The 19,363-nt window shown below is 30.6% G+C and overlaps 1 protein-coding gene across 2 annotated transcripts in view; it reads right to left on the bottom strand.

Moving 5' to 3' along the window:
• Positions 1 to 541: 541 nt before the first annotated feature.
• LOC118193400 (uncharacterized) overlaps positions 542 to 19,363 on the bottom strand; it is a 154,175-nt gene continuing 135,353 nt past the window's right edge. For both annotated transcript variants that reach the window (XM_035364480.2, XM_085811302.1), the window contains exon 3: positions 542 to 18,753. In XM_035364480.2, the coding sequence (XP_035220371.1) occupies positions 18,094 to 18,753 (660 nt within the window). In that variant the 3' untranslated portion in view covers positions 542 to 18,093. The remainder of the gene's footprint in view (positions 18,754 to 19,363) is intronic.

Below are 19,363 nucleotides of genomic sequence, written 5' to 3'. Positions count from 1 at the left end.
GATTGACTTAATTACCGAAAATGGCCTTAGACATAAAACTGAACTATCTGATAAAAATTCTATGTAATTATATGCCACTATTGAAAGAAACAATCAATCTGATAAGAAAAAGCTGCGACTTGTTTTGAAAATGAGGCGTAAAAGGTTACCAGCGAGAATATTCCTTTTGGCATCGGTTGTACCATTATTGGCGACCTTATCGCTTGCGCCGGCAAAACGGAAAAGTACCGTTTTTTTATTAATTGTATGCTAATTATATAAATATTTATACAGATTTTCTGCAAAATATTGTTATTGAAAAATGTATAAAAGTTTTTAGATGCCTAGAATTGTTACATTATTAAGACATATAAGTTACTGTATAACGTAATTTTATGATTTGAAAAATAATTCATTTCATATCTATTATTAGTAGCTTCATTTGTTGAATTCAGTTTCATATTTTTTGTTCAAGTTGTCGATTGAGTTGATTGAAAGTACCAACATTTGAGAGGTTGTTTAAAAAAAAAAAAAAAAAAAAAAAAAAAAAAAACATCAAATCAACATTTTTTCTTACATTTTTTTTATTCATTGTACTAAACTAACACTATATTCGTTTCATTATGTACACAATATAAACCTACAGAACAACAGCTTTGTATACAACATCACACATACACTTTGTTCGCTATCTTTAATACAAAGCAATTAATTTTAATAACAACATATAATCAGCAAAGTTGCGGAACTAATGAAATATAAAAAACATATATCAAAATGCCTTCATCCCTTTCTAAATAATTGCTAAATAGAATTGCTAAATAGAAGTTAAAATGAGAATGGTAGGTAATGATCAAGCATGATTTTAATATAGTCTGAAACTTTAAGAAAATAAAAAATGGTATAATTCTTCAGCTTATATTTCAATAAAATGAAAAATTTATTATTTTGAAGATATTATATTTTACATAAAATCTTAGAACAGTCAATTATTAGCTTAAATGTTATGAAAAACTTATTGCTTTCAAATTCATGACATATCAAATTGCGAGGAATTCTCACTAGTATTCAGGTTAATAATTTTATATTTCATAATTTACATTATTTATAACACAGTCTTGACACCACCAATATAAAAAAATTCAAGATATTCCAGTATTAATAACAACACCATGTGCGAGGAGAAATTTGATACTTTATTGACAAATATTTATTTCTAAATATAATATCTGTCTCATTTTTTTTAATCGTACAAAATGAAAATCATACAAATACACTTATTTAACTATGCGTTTAAACGCACATTCTTTAGTCTGCCCCATAAAAAGAAAAGAAATATTATTTCAGCCAACCAACTCAAAATAAATTCAATTTCGAATCAGGAATTAGTGTAATTAACAAAATTAATTAGAATTTTTTTTAATATAAAAAATAATCTGAACTGTGATATTTATAAATGCAAGGAAAATAAAAGTTGTCCTTATCTAACAAGCTCCTTTAGATGAGGAATAAAAAATCGGAAATCAGAAATTTTCAGTCACAGTTAATACAGTAACTTAGAACATCGCAGTTTACATACATAGAGAAATAGTGTTAGCTTATAAGTAGACTGGCCCACCAGCGGCCGAGCGCTAACGTCGTTGAACACTGGTAGTTCGGTCCGAGGTTCGAATCCCGCGGACGGGCTGACTGCATGGGTGTTTTCATGGTTTTCCCCATGTGTAACGTGTATACGAGCCAGTTTCCCTTAAAAAGTCCTCCACGAAAAAATCCCTTCCTTAAGGCAGATAGCCCTCGAGTTCTTTGCCGTAATCTAATAAACCAAACCAACTTATATATAGACTAGGATACGGTTATTAAGCAATCTTTGATAGCAATGATTTGCGAAAATGAATAAAAAAAAATAAAAAATAAAATAAAAAATAAAATAAATAAATAAAAAATAATAATAATAAGTAAAAGATGGCAGTTAGTTCAAAACATACAGTATTACATACAAAACAAAAGAAGTTAGCACCAGAATAGAAATAATATATAAACATTATTAGTTTATTAAAAATCAAAATTTTATAAACATAAAAACCTAGAAGGAAATTATTACAAAAAAGCACTACGTTTCCATGGATTAAAACAATGGATATATTGTTTCCTCCTAATTTAAAGTTATCTTTAAATCTATTAAAATTTGAAATTATAGATGTCAAAATTTGATTTGTGTGCAGGCAAGCCTCCACATTATTCAGCGTCAGGTGTGCTAACCGCAACCGCTCAAGGACAACACGAAAACGATTGCAACAACCGGTTTCTCTCTCTTCTGCTGCTGGCGTTCGAGGGTGTAGGACGGGCTTCGGTCTGTCCTTTCCCTGGCCGATGCGATGTGCCATTTTTCCTGCTTCTCTTTGCTGCTCCTTCGATGCTGTCTGCTACACATGAAAATCCTTTTTAGTGAGATTTTTACATGAAGATTCAAGAAAATAATTACTCCTGTTTCCTGTACATCGTTGCAGAAAATAATTTTTGTTCAGCTTCTTCCTCCTTTCGAGAACTATTCGCACGCACGTATTTGTGAAATCTGAAATTTCCTGATTTAAAGAAGAAAAAGCAGAAATACCATAATTAAATGAAGTACGCTTAATGACTGCCATCAAAATTTGATTGTTCCTTTTACACCAAGACTTTGTTTCGAGCTGATGGAGAAAGATTGACTTTATTGAGTACAACGTTAATTCTGGTGATGCGCATCACTCGTGCTTGATGTTCAAATTTATTCGTCTGTCTGGTTGATAATTTATTTATATTAATGCTTATTTCAATATCAAAGATGAAGAATAAAATATAATTGATTTGGTAACATACATGTAAGCACGATTATAAATTATTTAATTGTTATTAGACAAAATATCTATTGAGAAAATGGCAACAGCTAATTTCTGGATGTCGTTCTATTTATAATTTTAAAATATACATTGAGATGATGTACGCTTGAAATGTTTAATGGTACGATGCAGTAAGTATGTTTGTTATGTTATGTACGTTTACGAATACGTTATGTGTAAGTTATTAAGATTTATTTTTAAATAAATGTTTGTCTTTTACAACCATTTTACGAGTGATTAATTTAACTACAAAAGGAAGTTAACATAAATCAGAAGCGGGATTATTCTGAAACCTAAGCCTAAAGCTACAAAAATTTGCTATACGTAAATAAATTGAAAAGAATTTGAAGCTCAAGGTATGTGCATTAATTGATGTAACATATTTATTATAGAATTTAATTTTGTTATTTTTTTATCATTTTGGAAAGAGAGTTTAATTTTTTTTCATTTCTTTAAATTTTGAAATATATTTAGAACGTTAAACAAACTTATAAAATACCAATAACTGTGTTCTACTAAGTTGTCTAATTGGAAGTTAATAATAATAGCATATATATATAATTTGCATTTTAATGAGTACGAAAATGTCTATTTTCGGTAAGGCAAAGAAATGCGATTTAAGAATATTAGCTGAAGAATTGGGAGAAGATGTAAATGAGAGTCATAAAATGAGCGATTTGAAAAGGATAATTTTGGCTAGCAAAGAGTACGATGAAGAATGCGACAAAGAATGGTTAAACATTATAATAAATGAAAGAAAAGAAAAAGAAGAACAAAAACCTCAAGATGAGGAACGTAGGCGAAGAGAAGAATATAAGGAACGAAAACGAAAGTATGAAATGGAATTTGAACTGCAAAAACTACGTATTGAAGCAGAAAGTAGATCTACAAATTTTGGCACCAATGAAAATGCTAGTGGTAAGCACATGAATCCAAAGTTAGAGCTTCATCGTTTGATGCAAAAATTTAAACCTGACGAGAATGATATCAGTTTATATTTAATCATGTTTGAACGTTTGGCTAAACAAGTTAAAATACCAGAAAATACATGGGTTACTCATTTGTTTGGCTTATTGCCGTATGATATTGCTCAGTTAATCGCCAGAGAAACCGATGAGATTGCAAACGATTATAAAGAAGTTAAAAGGATCTTATTAAAACAGTACAAGATGACACCTGAAAAATTTCGCCAAAACATTTTTAAGCAAAATAAGAGTGTAGGAAACACATGGAAGAATTTTGCGTATGAGTTAAGAAATTTTTTTAATGAATGGATAAGCGGAATTAAAGTAGATACTTTTGAGAAACTTAGCGACCTTATTGCAGCGGATCAGATAAAACGTAAAATGTCTCCAGAAGTAAAAGATCATTTTATTGACATATGGTCTGAGTTGATTTCACCAATTGATTTAGTTGAAAAACTAGATGATTATGATACCTTGAAGTCAACTTTCAACAATAAACAACCGCGTAAAAAAGGGTCTTACGACAAACGAAACTTTTTTAAAGATGGTCCAGTTGCTACAATGAACGAAAAGAAAAAACTACGCTATCACAAATAATGAAAAAGGTGAGCCAAAATGCTTCAGCTGTAATAATTTTGGACACATCTCAAAGGACTGTCCGCTGCCCAAACCAGTAGTAACATGCCGAAAATGTAATAAAACAGGTCATAAAGCTAAAAATTGTGTTACTAAAGCTGAAAATAATCATTCAAATGATAAAAATTATTCTGTTGAGCAAGTTGGCGAAAATTTAGAAGAGAGCAATTCATATTTGGAGAAAGCAAAACTGAGTAATTCTGAAGAAGTACAGGCTTTAATTGATACGGGGAGTTCTTGTTGTCTCTTAAGGACTTCAGTTGCTCAGAAACTGAAAGTGAAACCAGAACCTGCTATGAATTAGTTGTACGGTTTTGGAAATCAAAGGGTTCCTGTAGTGACCTCTATAGGAATGATTAAAGCCTATATTGAAGTTGATAATGTAAAAGGCCAAGGCATAAATATATACCTTGTACCTGATAATGCACAGCCAGTTGATCTAATCATCGGACGGACATGGCTTGATCTCCCTCACATCGCTTATGTCAGAATAGGAAAAATATTTCACTTCGGGTATATGGAAGATGAACTATTTAGTAACCTCCAAATTGATGACAAAATAAATCGAGTCTGCCCTAAAGCTCTTGAGGAAAATAAATTAGAGAAAAGTACGATCAGTCTTGTCAGTTCTTAAACAGATTCTGTAGATAATGGATTAATTATGATAGAAAATCTTTCCGAAGATATCGCCTGTTTATTAGAAATTAAAAATGGCGAAACTTGTATACCAGTGATTAACGTTGGCGATAGAAGTGTTAAGCTCCAAAAAGATCAATGCATTGGGAAAGCAGAAGAAGTTGAACTTCTTCTGCTTGTTTAAATACTGAAATTTTTGAATTGAACTCGAACTTAACAAAAACGGAAAATATTAACAGCATAAAAATTCCCATAAGTTTAAGCGAAGTTAACATTGGCTCGGATTTCGACGTTGATAACCAGCAAGAGTTATTGCGTCTTTCGAATGAATATAGAGATTGCTTCAGACTAAGCATTTCAGAACTCGGGTGCACTGATCTGATAAAAATGGACACTAAAGAAGATATATTCGTTCACCAAACTGCAGTAAAGAAAAACAATACAAAAAGTGCCATTCAAAGTGTAGGATATGGTGAATTAGGTGCATTTGAAGTTGTTCGAGAGAAGAGGAATGAAGCTGCAAATCTGATTGGACTGAATCGCACTTCGGTGAAAAATAGTCCTTATGCTGCAAATACTAGAAATCGACACTGTGGCCAACTGTTCTCTAAACACCACTTTATGCCAAGGCAAACACAGAATGACGTAAGTGATGGTAAGACCCATAATTAAACCTGCCCTTACGGCAAAAGCAGGGCTTATTGGAACCTTTAAACTTTATAAAACGTACTCGTACTCTGAGGGAAGATTTGCCGACCTCACCAGCAAATACCTTTATTTAAATAAAACATTTACAAAACAGAAAATCATTTCGTTTACAATCTTTCTCTTACAAAATCAAATAAATACAAAGAAATTACAAACAAAACAATTCATCTTGAATTTAATTAAATATTTACAAGATAATAAAATAATTTACAAAAGATTATTTGTTCACATTTTAATTATGTTTTAACAATTATAAATTATAAATTACAGTGATTGCTCAAATATTACATTTTCAAATTCAGTAATAAATTTCATTTATTTCCATAATTCCTTTTTAAAATTTTTCAATTTGGAATATTTTTACAATATCTTTTTCATTTTTTAAACACGGTAGAAACTTAAGCAATCTATTTCTTAATAATTCACATAAAATAACATGTTCTACATCAGCTTCATATTCTCCACATATACATTTCATATACTTAATATGAAATCTACTGTAATATTTCGGAACGTGTGCATGGTTAGTTAGAAATTGGGCCATAAACCCATTACCAATGCACCTCTTTGTATTGACATTCTTAAAACAATTATAGGTATATCTACCTTTTAAATCTTTATTCCAAAAGTCTTGCCATATATTAATTATATTCCTCTCTAAAAAATTTTTAAAGGTATCTATTGAAGTAGGTAGAAAAATATCAATTGAATTCTTTAATGTAGCTTGTTTAGCGCAGATGTCAGTAAATTCATTTCCTTCATGCCCTATATGTCCTTTAACCCAATGAAGATTAATTTTTCTTTCCTTTAAATTTTCAATCAAAAGAACATGGGTATCATATACCAATTTGGTAGCAGATTTGCCAGAAACTATGGCCAATAAAGTAAGTGATGGTAGTCAGAGATGGTAGTCAGAGTAAGTGATGGTAGTCAGAGATGGTAGTCAGAGTAAGTGATGGTAGTCAGAACCAAGAGAATGTGGATGATAAGCAGCAACTACAACCTCAAAGGCCCGTACGAAGACAATTACATCATCCTTACTTCAGGCAATATTGTAGTTATCTATCGATAGAACTTCTACGAAACGTTGGACGTGATGGAAGTGAAGATGAACAAAATGAAACTAAAAAACGAAGAAAGAGTTTTAGGAGGTGGAAGAGACAATCATTGGAATCCTAGACGATTTTATCAAAGGTGCTTTAATAGCAAAACCCACTATCATAGAATGAATGCAGTCACTGAATGCAGTCAAAGTAGAATGAAAGGAAAAGCAACTAGTAAAGATACTGAAGCAAATGACGAAGAACAGCAGCCACGCGGTCAAGGCTCTAGATCTTGTCCACTTGACGACGAACTTAAAAAGCCCAAGCGAACAGTGCGCAAACCATTGCGCTATAGAGACTTTGTATAGGACTTACAGAATTTTTTTAAAAAATTATATTTCATTTTTTACCTACCTATTATTATATTTTTGTTGTTGTTTATTTGTCGTTTTAATGTATGACAAGATTTGATTCAATTGAGGACAATTGAAAAGTCAGGATGGTCGAATGTAAGCACGATTGTAAATTATTTAATTGTTATTAGACAAAATATCTATTGAGAAAATGGCAACAGCTAATTTCTGTATGTCGTTCTATTTATAATTTTAAAATATACATTGAGATGATGTACGCTTGAAATGTTTAATGGTACGATGCAGTAAGTACGTTTGTTATGTTATGTACGTTTACGAATACGTTATGTGTAGGTTATTAAGATTTATCTTTAAATAAATGTTTGTCTTTTACAACCATTTTACGAGTGATTAATTTAACTACAAAAGGAAGTTAAGATACAGTTGTCATACTTTGGGGTAAGTACTTTGATTTCGTATTTCCTTCTAGATCACACATTTTGATCTGCCCGTTAGTAAGTATTTATGGGTTATTGCTACACAACGCGATTTTCTAAGTAAGCAGTTCATTTGATTTACGTTTGTTGATCCTTTAATTCAAAAAACGCCTTGTGACTATTTTTGGTGCTCAAGTAATTCTAATCCACTACACTTAATTCTATTTCATTTTTACATTTAGCACCGCAACACACCATCTATTATAACAATTTGTTTCCAATGGTTATGTCTAAGAAACACAACGATTTTTGAATATGTCCAAAAATTGCCATTCAGAATCAGCAAATCAATTTTAGCAAATTTGCAGTACTTTTTTATATGAAAATATATTTTTGATTCACCTGTAAATTTTTGTTATATTGTTGATAATAGTGAACTTTACCAAATATCATTATTAATAATATGTAGCTACCGTAGAGGGACGATAAAAATTATGATATAAACGATTTTTTCAATCGATTTTGGCTATTTCTGTCGAAGGGCATCAATCCTTTCAACAGCCGACTACCGTACAGGAAGCTTTCAGACGCTGATTTCTGAACACAGTTCTAGTGATATTTATAATTGTGAAAGGTGTTTTATCTTTTGAGTTTTAGAAGAAGAAAAACTGCTACGAAGTAGATTGGATCATAAAAAACCATAACAGAAAGATTTTATTATATCGATTACAGCTATTTTCAGCTATGCTTGACATTTACTAAGCAAGTGGTATCTCTCAAAACAAGCAATTGCTTTACGAAAGACGATTATAATGAAGAATTGATTTTTAATGCATAATTTAAAGAATTCTGCTCATAAATTTTTTAGAGTTTTAATATGCATGAAAAACGGATTTTTTCAATTTTTTTCTAATTAATGTAATAAATTTCAAATACCTGCAAAAGCGTTATTCCTTTGGATGAAAGGAGCTGATAATTCTGTTTGCTTAAGATTAGTGGAAATAAAATTTTATCAGGATTGTGATAGCAAAATCTGTGACGCAATTACAAAGGTAAGGCAATATGAACTGATAACTGTTGACAAGTAAAGGTTAGATAAGGACTTAGTACTTAAGAATGTTATGTGACCATCTTTGATAAGCATTTAAGGTTTCATAAATCTATAGTGCGTTTCATTTCTTATTTTGATTTCATTAGCTAATGAATATAGATCGCATAAACAAAAACTAGAATTAATGCTATTATGCAAAAATTTGCTTTATATTTTACTTCTGTTATATTAGAAAGATTTTCGAATTAGAAAATATTAAAAAAATTCGAATCCATTTAAGGGATGTTTTTGCGTGATATATGTACGTAAGGACAGAATAAAGTCTTTCTTTTCCAACCTCTAGTTAATCTGCATCCAATGGTTATGGAATTACCAGATTAAAAGTTTAATTACCGCTAAGCTTAACGAGGCCGCCATTTATTTATATCTGAAACTTAGTGGAATAAGGAATTCAGTTGGTGCACCAACTTCAGTGCCATTTTGCCCAGTGGAACCAAATGTTAGCTTTCAATTTTCTGCACCGAAAAATTTATCTTCCTGCCTGCTGGCCGAATTGCTTGCTTTTGCGTAGAAACTGTAATTTTAATTGTAGAAATTATTTTTTTAATTTTTATTTAAAGACGATATTTTGAGCTTTTATGTATTTTTGGCATGCGACGAAGTTAGAACTGAGTTAATTGAATGAGAAATATATCTCTAATGAAAACCGAGGAAATAAGTTTAAATGAAATGCAGGAAAAATGTGTATAATTTAATAGGCTGTACAAGGAAGTCATGTGTTATACGCATCAGATATTTTTGAAGTCTTCGTATATCTGATATAAAGACTGAGAGGGCTAACTCAATAACTATATGCGCCGTTTTAGAAAAGTACAAACTGCAGAGAAAATGCTGAAGATTTTAAAAATTGATGTAGTGCTTTCAAGAGAATAATTCACTCTGGCAATATCTGAAATACAAGCGAATATGTACAGCTATATTACAGTATGCAGAATATATTCACTCAAGTTATACACAAAGCTCAGCTATAATTTCTTAATAGTTAAAAATTCTCTAAATTCTCTCTAAAACGAATGTGCTGAATATGCTTATAATGTTCTGAGAAAAACATATAGCTTATTTATCTGATTTAAGATTTCCCCGTTTCTTCGGTTTTTCAAACATTCGAACCTTCTGAGATAATTTATCAGATATATTTTTTTTCCAGGAAACAAATTGCAGTTTTCTAGAGTTTAACAACATGTTATCTATTTTAACGCTAATTAGTTTTACATCTAATTTTACCCGACTGAAAGCTGACAAATTTCTATTTCAAATTAGTGAAGTAAATTTCGTAAAATATTAATTTTAATTCTTTTATTTATCAAATAAATCTCTATACAAATTTTACATTCAAATAAATACATTTCATCAAAAAAGGATGGATTTCATTAATGTATGACTGACAAACCAAAATTATTTAAAACATGTAACATTTATTAAATGCAGCTCATCTCTTTCCACTACGACTAAATCATTCTTCGTTTTATTTTGGAAACAGATATCAAGTTTTGAAAGCAATGTTTCTCACCCAACACAACTTCAGTACCACTTCCTGATATTAAACGACTGTTCGCAGCCGCAGTCACGCAAAAGAAAAATTGTTTTCTTATACTTTACATGATTCATTTTCCCACTACTGACTGTATTATTCTTAATTATTCTTAACATGGATGGATCGAAAATGACATTCATATGTTAGACCCAATAATTTGATAGCTTTGTTTTTTTTTCCTTTTTCCCTCTTTCCTCTTTCTCCAACCTTCTTAATTAAGGTCTATACAGTAAATCTGCAAAAATAATTGTTTTCTTCCTTAGTCTTAAAAAATGTAGTAAGTAGGCTTAGTAATAATACCAAGAATTTATTTTCGGCTGGTTGGCAGTTATCATTGATTTACTGATATGCAATATAAAAGATAATTTCTGTTTTCCTTTTTTATGGGGGGTACATAAGATGAAGAATATGGAAATATAGAAATTTAAGATATTTTTAATAAACATACGAAAATATATAAGCAAACTTTGCAAAGAATTATTGAAATTTATGATATTCTTAATAAATATACGAAAATGTATAAGAAAAATTTTCAAAGAATTAATTTGTAGAATTTCGTAACATTTTATTCTATTACGAATATGTTTTGAAACCAACAAACCATTTCAAAAGTGCAATGCCACTAGTTAATATAAGTAAATTATTAACATCTTAAATATAAAAATTCAAACTAAAAAAATTCTTTAATACATACGTCCAGACTCATTCTGCAAAATACACAATGTTATGACAACATCTGACGAACAAAACATCACTGGACAGTATACAGAAAGGCGTAGTGAAGATGACATATTTACGTTAACTAAATAGTAACTTAATCTAGAAAAAGCTACAAATTGTGCCTCGTATACAAGGCACTAGCAACGTGAATTTGTGAGGTATCTTCTTACTACATGTAGTAAGGAATCTGCATTCACAAAGTACCACAGCCTTATAAAATTATTGTGATTTTTGAACTGATAAATGCATTCATTCATGAAATGGAAAATTTTACGGAAAAGATGCAGCGCATACCTAACTGAATTTTTTTTAAATTTATTAGTTTTGTTTTTATTCAGTTAATTTTATTAGCTATTGCAATGCAAGACGTTTAGACGTTTAAAAACGATTGAATTATATTGTTCTTATTTCCGGTTAAGGTTTTTATGCCTTTAGTTAATCTACATACAATAGTTGTAGAATTGACAGCAATTTAAAAGTTTTTTAAATGCGGCTAAGTCTAATTTTTTTAACCATAGCAGCTATATTTGTTTACATTTGAAACTTAGAAGAATAGTGGATTCAGTTTCTGCACCTTCAGTACCCTTTTGCCGAGTGGGATTTTGGAAGTAAATTTTCAATTCAGGGCACCGAAAAATCTGCCTATTTTCCCGCTGGCCGAATTGCTTGTTTTTGTGTAGAAACTGTAACTGTAATTGCAAAATTTCTTTTTTAATTGCTTAACTGTATTTGACGTCTTATATTTTTCCATATTTTTCAGTTTTTAATAAAAATGTTTTGAGGTTTTTGCAGCGAAATGAGCACTGAATTAATTGAATGAGAAATATATCTCTAATGAAATTCGAGGAAATAAGTTTAAATGAAATACAGGAAAAATTGCGTATAATTTAGTATTCCGTACAAGGAAGTCATGCGGTGTACACATTAGATTTTTATTATATTTACCCGTCAGTTTTTGGCTAAGTTTCTTTATCTTGTAGGAAAACGAAACGATGCTACTCTACTCGTATCTTTAAATCTTACATGAAATGTACAAAATTTTATTACAAAATAATTAATTTTCAGAGAAAAATGAAGGCTGATATGACATAGAAAAATAAATTGCTTGCAGAATGCGTTCTCAGAAAATAGAATCTTCATATACAAAAGGTGATATCTATCATGCAAATACATCAATTTTTGGGAGTGTCTGTGTTTTTCTATACTGCTTGTAAGTAAAAGTCTGAAAGATTAAAAGTGACGTTTGAGTACTGAAAAAATAGATCAACCATTGATGTTATCTGATTCTTCAAAGCAAATATTTCTAGAAAAAAATATGTAGAAGAAAACTGAAAAACCTCAGCAACCATCTAAAGATAGAACTAAAATCAAATGACATTGGAGATTCTTATGTTCTTTGAACCCCTCAAAATTCTATTTAGAAAGACTATAAATGAGTGCATAAATACCAGTGCCTCATTTCAACATCAGGAGTATAATATAAAAACATCTGCTCTTTTGTTGTAAATCAAGACTGCTAAAAATTGCCTTGCAACGTTTTCTTAATTGCCATTATACTGGAATCACAATTCTTCTTATGAATAAACTGGCATTTTCATTAATTTTGTTTTAAATGAGTTTAGCGTTTCTTATTATTACATTCACACAATTCAATAACTGCCGTAGGTCAGATATTAACATACGTTTAGATTTACAAAAAGATATCAGAAAGTGCAGTTTATTCTGCAGTATAAGATTCTTTGCCATATTACAAAAGCAGGCATTTTGATACTATACAGCTATAATCTTTGGTCTTAGAAAAGCTCATAAATGGTAGAGAAGTTAACTATACAGACAGCAAGAAAAATTAATGGTATGTATGAAAGATTTGATATCTCATGAATGGGGATGACTCTCATTCGTCTGGAAATTCTGTCTCACATAATTGCCATTTCGTTCGAAAATTCTCGAATCTTTCTATTCTTCCTCGAAATCGTCACAGAGCTCAGTGATGGTTTCATTTGCGTACGATATTTTAGCTGATCGAAAATACTTATTAAACACTTAGAATATATGAGATCAATTTTCTATAGCAGACATCCTGCATTATACTGATCTGCTGCTGACATACGTGACTATTATATGTTCTATTTTCTTTATTATATAAATAATATAGCTGACATATGTTCTATTTTCTTTAACATATAGTTTAAAGCCATTCTGATAAATCCCTTTTATTCATTACTTACTTTAAAAGAAAGTCTCATTTTATACTTTCGCGTTTATTGGCCCAAAAAAGGCTATTAGTCTCGAAACAGGATTTTGTGTCGATCACTATTAGCGTTGGATTAATTTCCAAATTGCCGCCGCCAAATATTATCGTCCCGTATAATTTTTAAAGGAGTTAAATAATAAAGAATCTGTATTTATGTATGTATGCATGCTCCTCGGGCTGTGGAAAAATGATCGTACCTAGAGCCATCAAATTTTGAATAACTTAGTCGTTCACCCGAACATGTGCTCCTGGAAGGCCGAATTTTGAATTTCGTATTTGTTTTGTCATTAATTTTTTACTTTGTAAAACGTTAATGAGTGTTTCGTTAATAAACTCAACGATTTGAAAGCGAGCAGTGGCACAGCGTTCGAAATAAAATTTTTTATCTCCAGTGCGAGAGACTGTTGCCATTCGTAAATGTAAGAATGTAATCCATAAGGAAAAATGTAATCTTTCAACGTTGATCAGATATATTCCGATGGCCTCAATGATCACGTGAATTATGTACAGCTAATGTAAACAAACAATATATATGACCTCAGAAATCACGTGACTTGTGTACAGCTAATGTAAACAAACAATATATATGACCTCAGAAATCACATGACTTATGTATAAATAATATAAACAAATAAGGTCTTTCTTCCTCTTTTTGAGGAATCTCATTAAAAATTCAGCTCTATGAAAGCAATGTGTTGCCGGGACCGGAAATAAAATATTTTTATCTTCCACCCGCCAGCGTGTTACCATTCATTCATTAAAGCCTAAGATGTTTTCAAATTTAATCTGGAAGGTTACTGCGTAATAAAATAAGCGATTTAAAAGCAATAAACACAGTTCTTTAGAATTTTTTTATACTTTTTAATGTGAATGATTTAAATAAATATGCATTAAAATCATGAGCTAATTAGAAATATTTAGAAATATTCAGTATTTTTATGAAGTTACACAGCTAGATTCATTAAAATCATAAATTTTTCATTTTTATGATACCTATTTTAGGCGGCTGGCTGTGTGAGCACCTAATTTTTAAAGAAATAATATTGAGAATATAAAAATATGTATAGCAATCTCTAACATTCTATCGGAATTTCTAAAGATGTGCTGTTTTTAAATATTTTCTGATTTTGCTGTTGAACCGAAAACGAAGAACGCGATATTTAATGAATAAAGTTTACACATAAAATGTTAATAACAAAAAAAAAAAAAAAAAAAAAAAAAAAAAAAAAAAAAAAAAGCCATCTTACTTATAAAATTGAATACTAATAGGATGAACTGAGAAAAGACCGAAAAAAATGTAAAAATATATGCCAACACTTATCATTGCATCGGTAATTCTAACATATGCTTCTTCGCAAATCCGGAGCTACCTTTTTTTTTTTTTTTTTTTTTTTTTTTTTTTTTTTTTTTTAAATTTTGTTGTTGAACTATATGCGGCATAAGTGCAAAAAGAAAACAAGGGTTAGTAATAAAGTTAAAAAGACAAAACCAAATGGGTTAGCAGGAGTGAGTGTAAGAGCAATCTAATAGACTGCGAACTCAGCGAGAGCATAACAATCTTAACGAATCCTTTTAGCTGACGGTTAAAATCTGAAACCTGTCAGATTATTTTTTACGTATATATATATATTAGAATTTCAGGCGTAAACAATTTGTTTTATTGCAATAGATTACTTTAACGGCTCTAAAAACAACATTAAATTTTAAGTAACAGTTGTTGATTATTTTATTCTAAGTTATGCAAGATTCATGTAATTTAAACTAGAAAAGAATTTTAATTTACTGAAAGCATGTATCGTTATTTAAAAAAATTTAAATAGTTCGAGATGAAAATAAAATGCTTTTCTCAGTATCTATCCTCACAAATTCACGTTTGGCGTTTCAGAAATACATACAAGTTTGTTCGCCATTGGTCATTAGGCTAGTCTTAGAAACGTTAGTGCTCTAGAACTTCATAAACTGAAATCATAAACATTTTGAATTCATAAATGAAAAAACACAAATAAAAGCAATTTTATTATTATATGAAGAGTTGTAATTTTTATTATTGGTTACCTTTACTTCGTTTCGGTGTTTATTATTTAATTTGAGGAGATTCCTTAAACATCATTTTTTCAAAGGATTTTTCTCATAGCCTAATATAAATGAAGGTAGTGAAACAGGCTTGGTTTTTCAGCTTCGCAAAATTAAAAATTCAGTCATGTTCATTCATAGTTTAATAGTTTATTATGATTATTATTATATTTAAAAAAAGGTCAGCTTTGATATTATTAATACAATGGCATTAATACTTAAATATATATTTAACAACGTCATAGCTATCTGGTACTTTTAAAAGTACCTTGCTATATATTTTTAACCATTTCAGTTGATATAATGCGAAAAAATATTCCTTGAAAATATTTTATCTTTTTCTTTGAAAAGAAATGTTTCCAAAAGAATTTGTCCTGATCTAATATTCAATATTTTGCAGATAATAAAATTAGTGCAGTCGTTTGTACAAACTACATAAAAAATTGCTTCAAACTATTATATGAAATAAAAGTTTAAGAAATTCAACCTTTAAATGGTATTGACATATTAGCATGGAAATAAAACATTATCTTGTTCAACGAATTTTCAGAGGGAAAAAAGATACAATGATTTGAAAGTAGTGATGCAAGATGAAATCTTGAACATTGGATTCATTCTTTTCGATGGTACTATATAACTATATGGTTATAAGTTAAATAACTCAGGTATCATACCAATTAAAGCCAGGTTAATTTTAAAAGAAAGAACAGAACAAACGAAGTCAATCACAAAGTTTTAAAATGATCCAAAAGAGTTTTACAGTGAATTTTTATTTTACTTTAATGACCCAGACACTTATCATTAACTATTTTGTTTGTAAGTTCTGAAAGAATCTAAGCCTAGCCTCCCTTGGATAATCGTACGAAGTTAATAAATACAATAACTGAATAGTTATTTAGGTTATTAAAAATCCTTAAATTCTAAAAGTATTTACTTTTTAAGCTACCAATTTATCTTTTAGGAAATACTTTAGAAGAAGAGCAGCAGTTACGAATCTCAATTCACGTCCAGCTGCAGTTCTGGAGCAAAGTGTGCAGATTTATGACAGAAAACACAATAAAACAGAGCATTAGAGAAGTTCCTAAAAATTAATTAAAGTACTTATAATAAAATGCAAATAGATTTGTTTAATAACTTAAGATTGTGAAATACAGAATTTGCGGCTTTAATATCTGAAAATGCTTGCAGCGTATATGTTCAAATAATGACTCCTAATAAAACATTAGTTTCTACGTTCTCTGCGAATAGTTCGTATAGTTCGACCGTATCAAGCGCAACCTTTAATTTAAACTAGAAAAGAATTTTAATTTACTGAAAGCATGTATCGTTATTTTATTTGCCAAAACACATAGACTCGTCCAAAAGGGGCGGTATTACTTGATGAGGCGTGAAAGGTCTTCTCTTCTCCGGAAAGAGCTATGCTGGAGGTAAAGAAAGTCCACATCCTTCCACCCTATTTCGAGAATAATTCGGTCCGAATGGCGCATGCGTCTTTGGCGCTCATGGTCGCGGATGAGGCGGTCAAAGTATAGTTGTTATTATCATCCTATCATTGATTATTTATTGCTTAATGTACATAAATATAAACATAACCTAATTTATAGCAATATTATTTATCACGTAATTATTCGATGAAAGAAAAATTCGAAATTTCCATAAAAAATCAATTTACTGCATTAAATGGAGACTTACAGAAATGCAAATGTAGTATAAAAATTATTCATTGCAGTTTTTCTTACGACTAGAGGTCTTTTATCATTTATTAAATGCAGTTAATAAGTTTTAGAAAAATCTGTAACCGAGTAAATTTGCATACTCTTACGCAAGCCGTGATGTGACAATCGTTTGTATTTAAAGATATAAATGTTAAATATACAGCATTCTTACATCTCCTTGCAAAATGTATAAAAATAATATTTTCAACTACATTTTAAGCACTGAAGTTTCTAGTAATCTCATACCTGAAAAGCTACAGATTCATATATTACACCTATATTGCATTATTGTACTAAAAACTTGATAAAAAGTAGTATTAAATTTTGGGACAATTTCAAGGTAGAAAAAATGTTTCGAAAACCAATAGTTCATTTGTTGCCAACACCTTTAAACGGAAAATATTTATAATGAGAAACGTTAAAAGAAAGTGTCTGATAATCATTATGAATACATACGTTTGTGGCTGTTCCATTTCAATGATATTTTCTCATTAATAACTTATTAAAATTTTTTTTGTGTTTTTTAAAATAACCGCATGGTACTATGAATTCAATCTTTCAGTTCATTACAAATTTAATGTTACGTTTTATTATTTTACTGAAATAAAGAATGGAAAAGACATAAAAAAATGATGCCCAAACGTTTAGAGAAAAATTGAATTATCTCGCTGTCATTCTAAGCTTTAATATATGACAGCTCAAATCGTTAATTAATCCCGCTGTTATTTAAAATAAATAGGTCAGACACTGATTTTCATTTACTTTTTGTCTCACGGCTAAAAAAGCAATTGGTACGAAACCAACCGGCACATCCACATCGCCTACTTTAAATTTCAAATGCATTTAGAATTAATTTTTAAGTATGATGAGACTTAATGATTTATGATGTATGAGACGAAATTTGCACTAAGGATATATTTTCATCCAAATCCTCAGACTTACTCTTCTAATGTAACTGCTTCAATTAATCCAATGAAAGGAAAATTTCATATACAACTCTGTACGATTAACCAAAGCGCATATGATGGTAAAAGACACGAATTACAAATACATTTATTTATTTTTCCATTTGTTCCGTATGCCTTTAAGAATGGAAGGTGGTTTAAGCCGACGGAACTTGGACAACCACTTAACTACCTGGTAATGGTCTACTTTTGCCAAAGGATTCTTTTCCCTAAGTTCGGCTTTCAGGTCATCCTTCTCCGTCCAGTCATCTTCTCCGTTGCCAAAATTGGGACATAAAACTTCTTCTCTTTCTTGAACAGTATTAACCAACTCCAATTCTTCCGTTTCAGGGATGGGTAAGAGAAGAGGAGACCTGGCTGCTATACGCTGCCGAAAATTCGACCTAGAAAATGAAGACGCGTTAGTTAGAGCGTAGGGGTGGCCGAAACAGGGTCGTCGAGCATGGCGTCTCAGGGCTTGGCTATTGCTAGCATCTGGAAGCTTATTGGCGTATGTTGTTGGAAGTAACCCTAGATTGGCTGGCCCATCAACACTGGGAGATACATCATGTTGGCTGTTGTTGTTCTTGTTGCTAGGAGAGAGTTGCTTCAGTCTGAGTATCTTGGCGCGGCATATGACACAACGGAGGGGCAGAAGTCGTTGCGACACGGCCATTTGGATGGTCTTAACGAAGCATTTTCGACAGACGACACGATGGCCACAAGGGAATGTTTGCATGGTTGCTTTGGCACTGATACAAATGGCGCACTAAAAGAAAAAAAATATTCATATAAATGTCACATATTCACGATTTTTCAATATATATATATATATATATATAAATAAATAAAAAATTGAAAATGATGCATGCATTTTTTAAGTTGGATGTTGTTACATCTTCTTTAACTAGATGTATCAAAGAGACTTTTTTTTAAATTTATACAAGGAAAAAGGAGGGATGCCACGTAGAGTACCTTTTAAGGGAAACTGCCTCGTATCCATGTTACCAATGGGAAAAACTACGAAAACGCCCATGCAGCCAGCCCAATCGCTGGGACTTGAACACCGGACCGAACTATCAGGGTTCAGCGACTTTTACCGCCCGGCCACTGAAGGGCTATCAAACAGACATTTACCTGACAAATATATGTACATCGAAGAACTTTCAAAATTATGAAAATAATTATATATCAACTCCTCAAATCCTAAGTAAATATCGAATCCAAAGCAGGCACTGCGTTAATGATGTAAACTTAAAATATTTAATATGTATTAGTTATGTATCTGTTATGTATAACTATCCAGTATGTATTGGTAATGTACAGTAAAAAGTCCGTAATCCGGACTCGTCGGGACTTCGGCGATTCCGGATTAGGGG

This window comes from Stegodyphus dumicola, chromosome 2, assembly GCF_044657685.1.
Source record: "Stegodyphus dumicola isolate Sdum_Otavi_A_Nest chromosome 2, ASM4465768v1".
NCBI lineage: Eukaryota > Metazoa > Arthropoda > Arachnida > Araneae > Eresidae > Stegodyphus > Stegodyphus dumicola.
The sequence above is the reverse complement of the archived record's forward strand: the minus strand, read 5'-3'. Positions and strand labels throughout refer to the sequence as shown.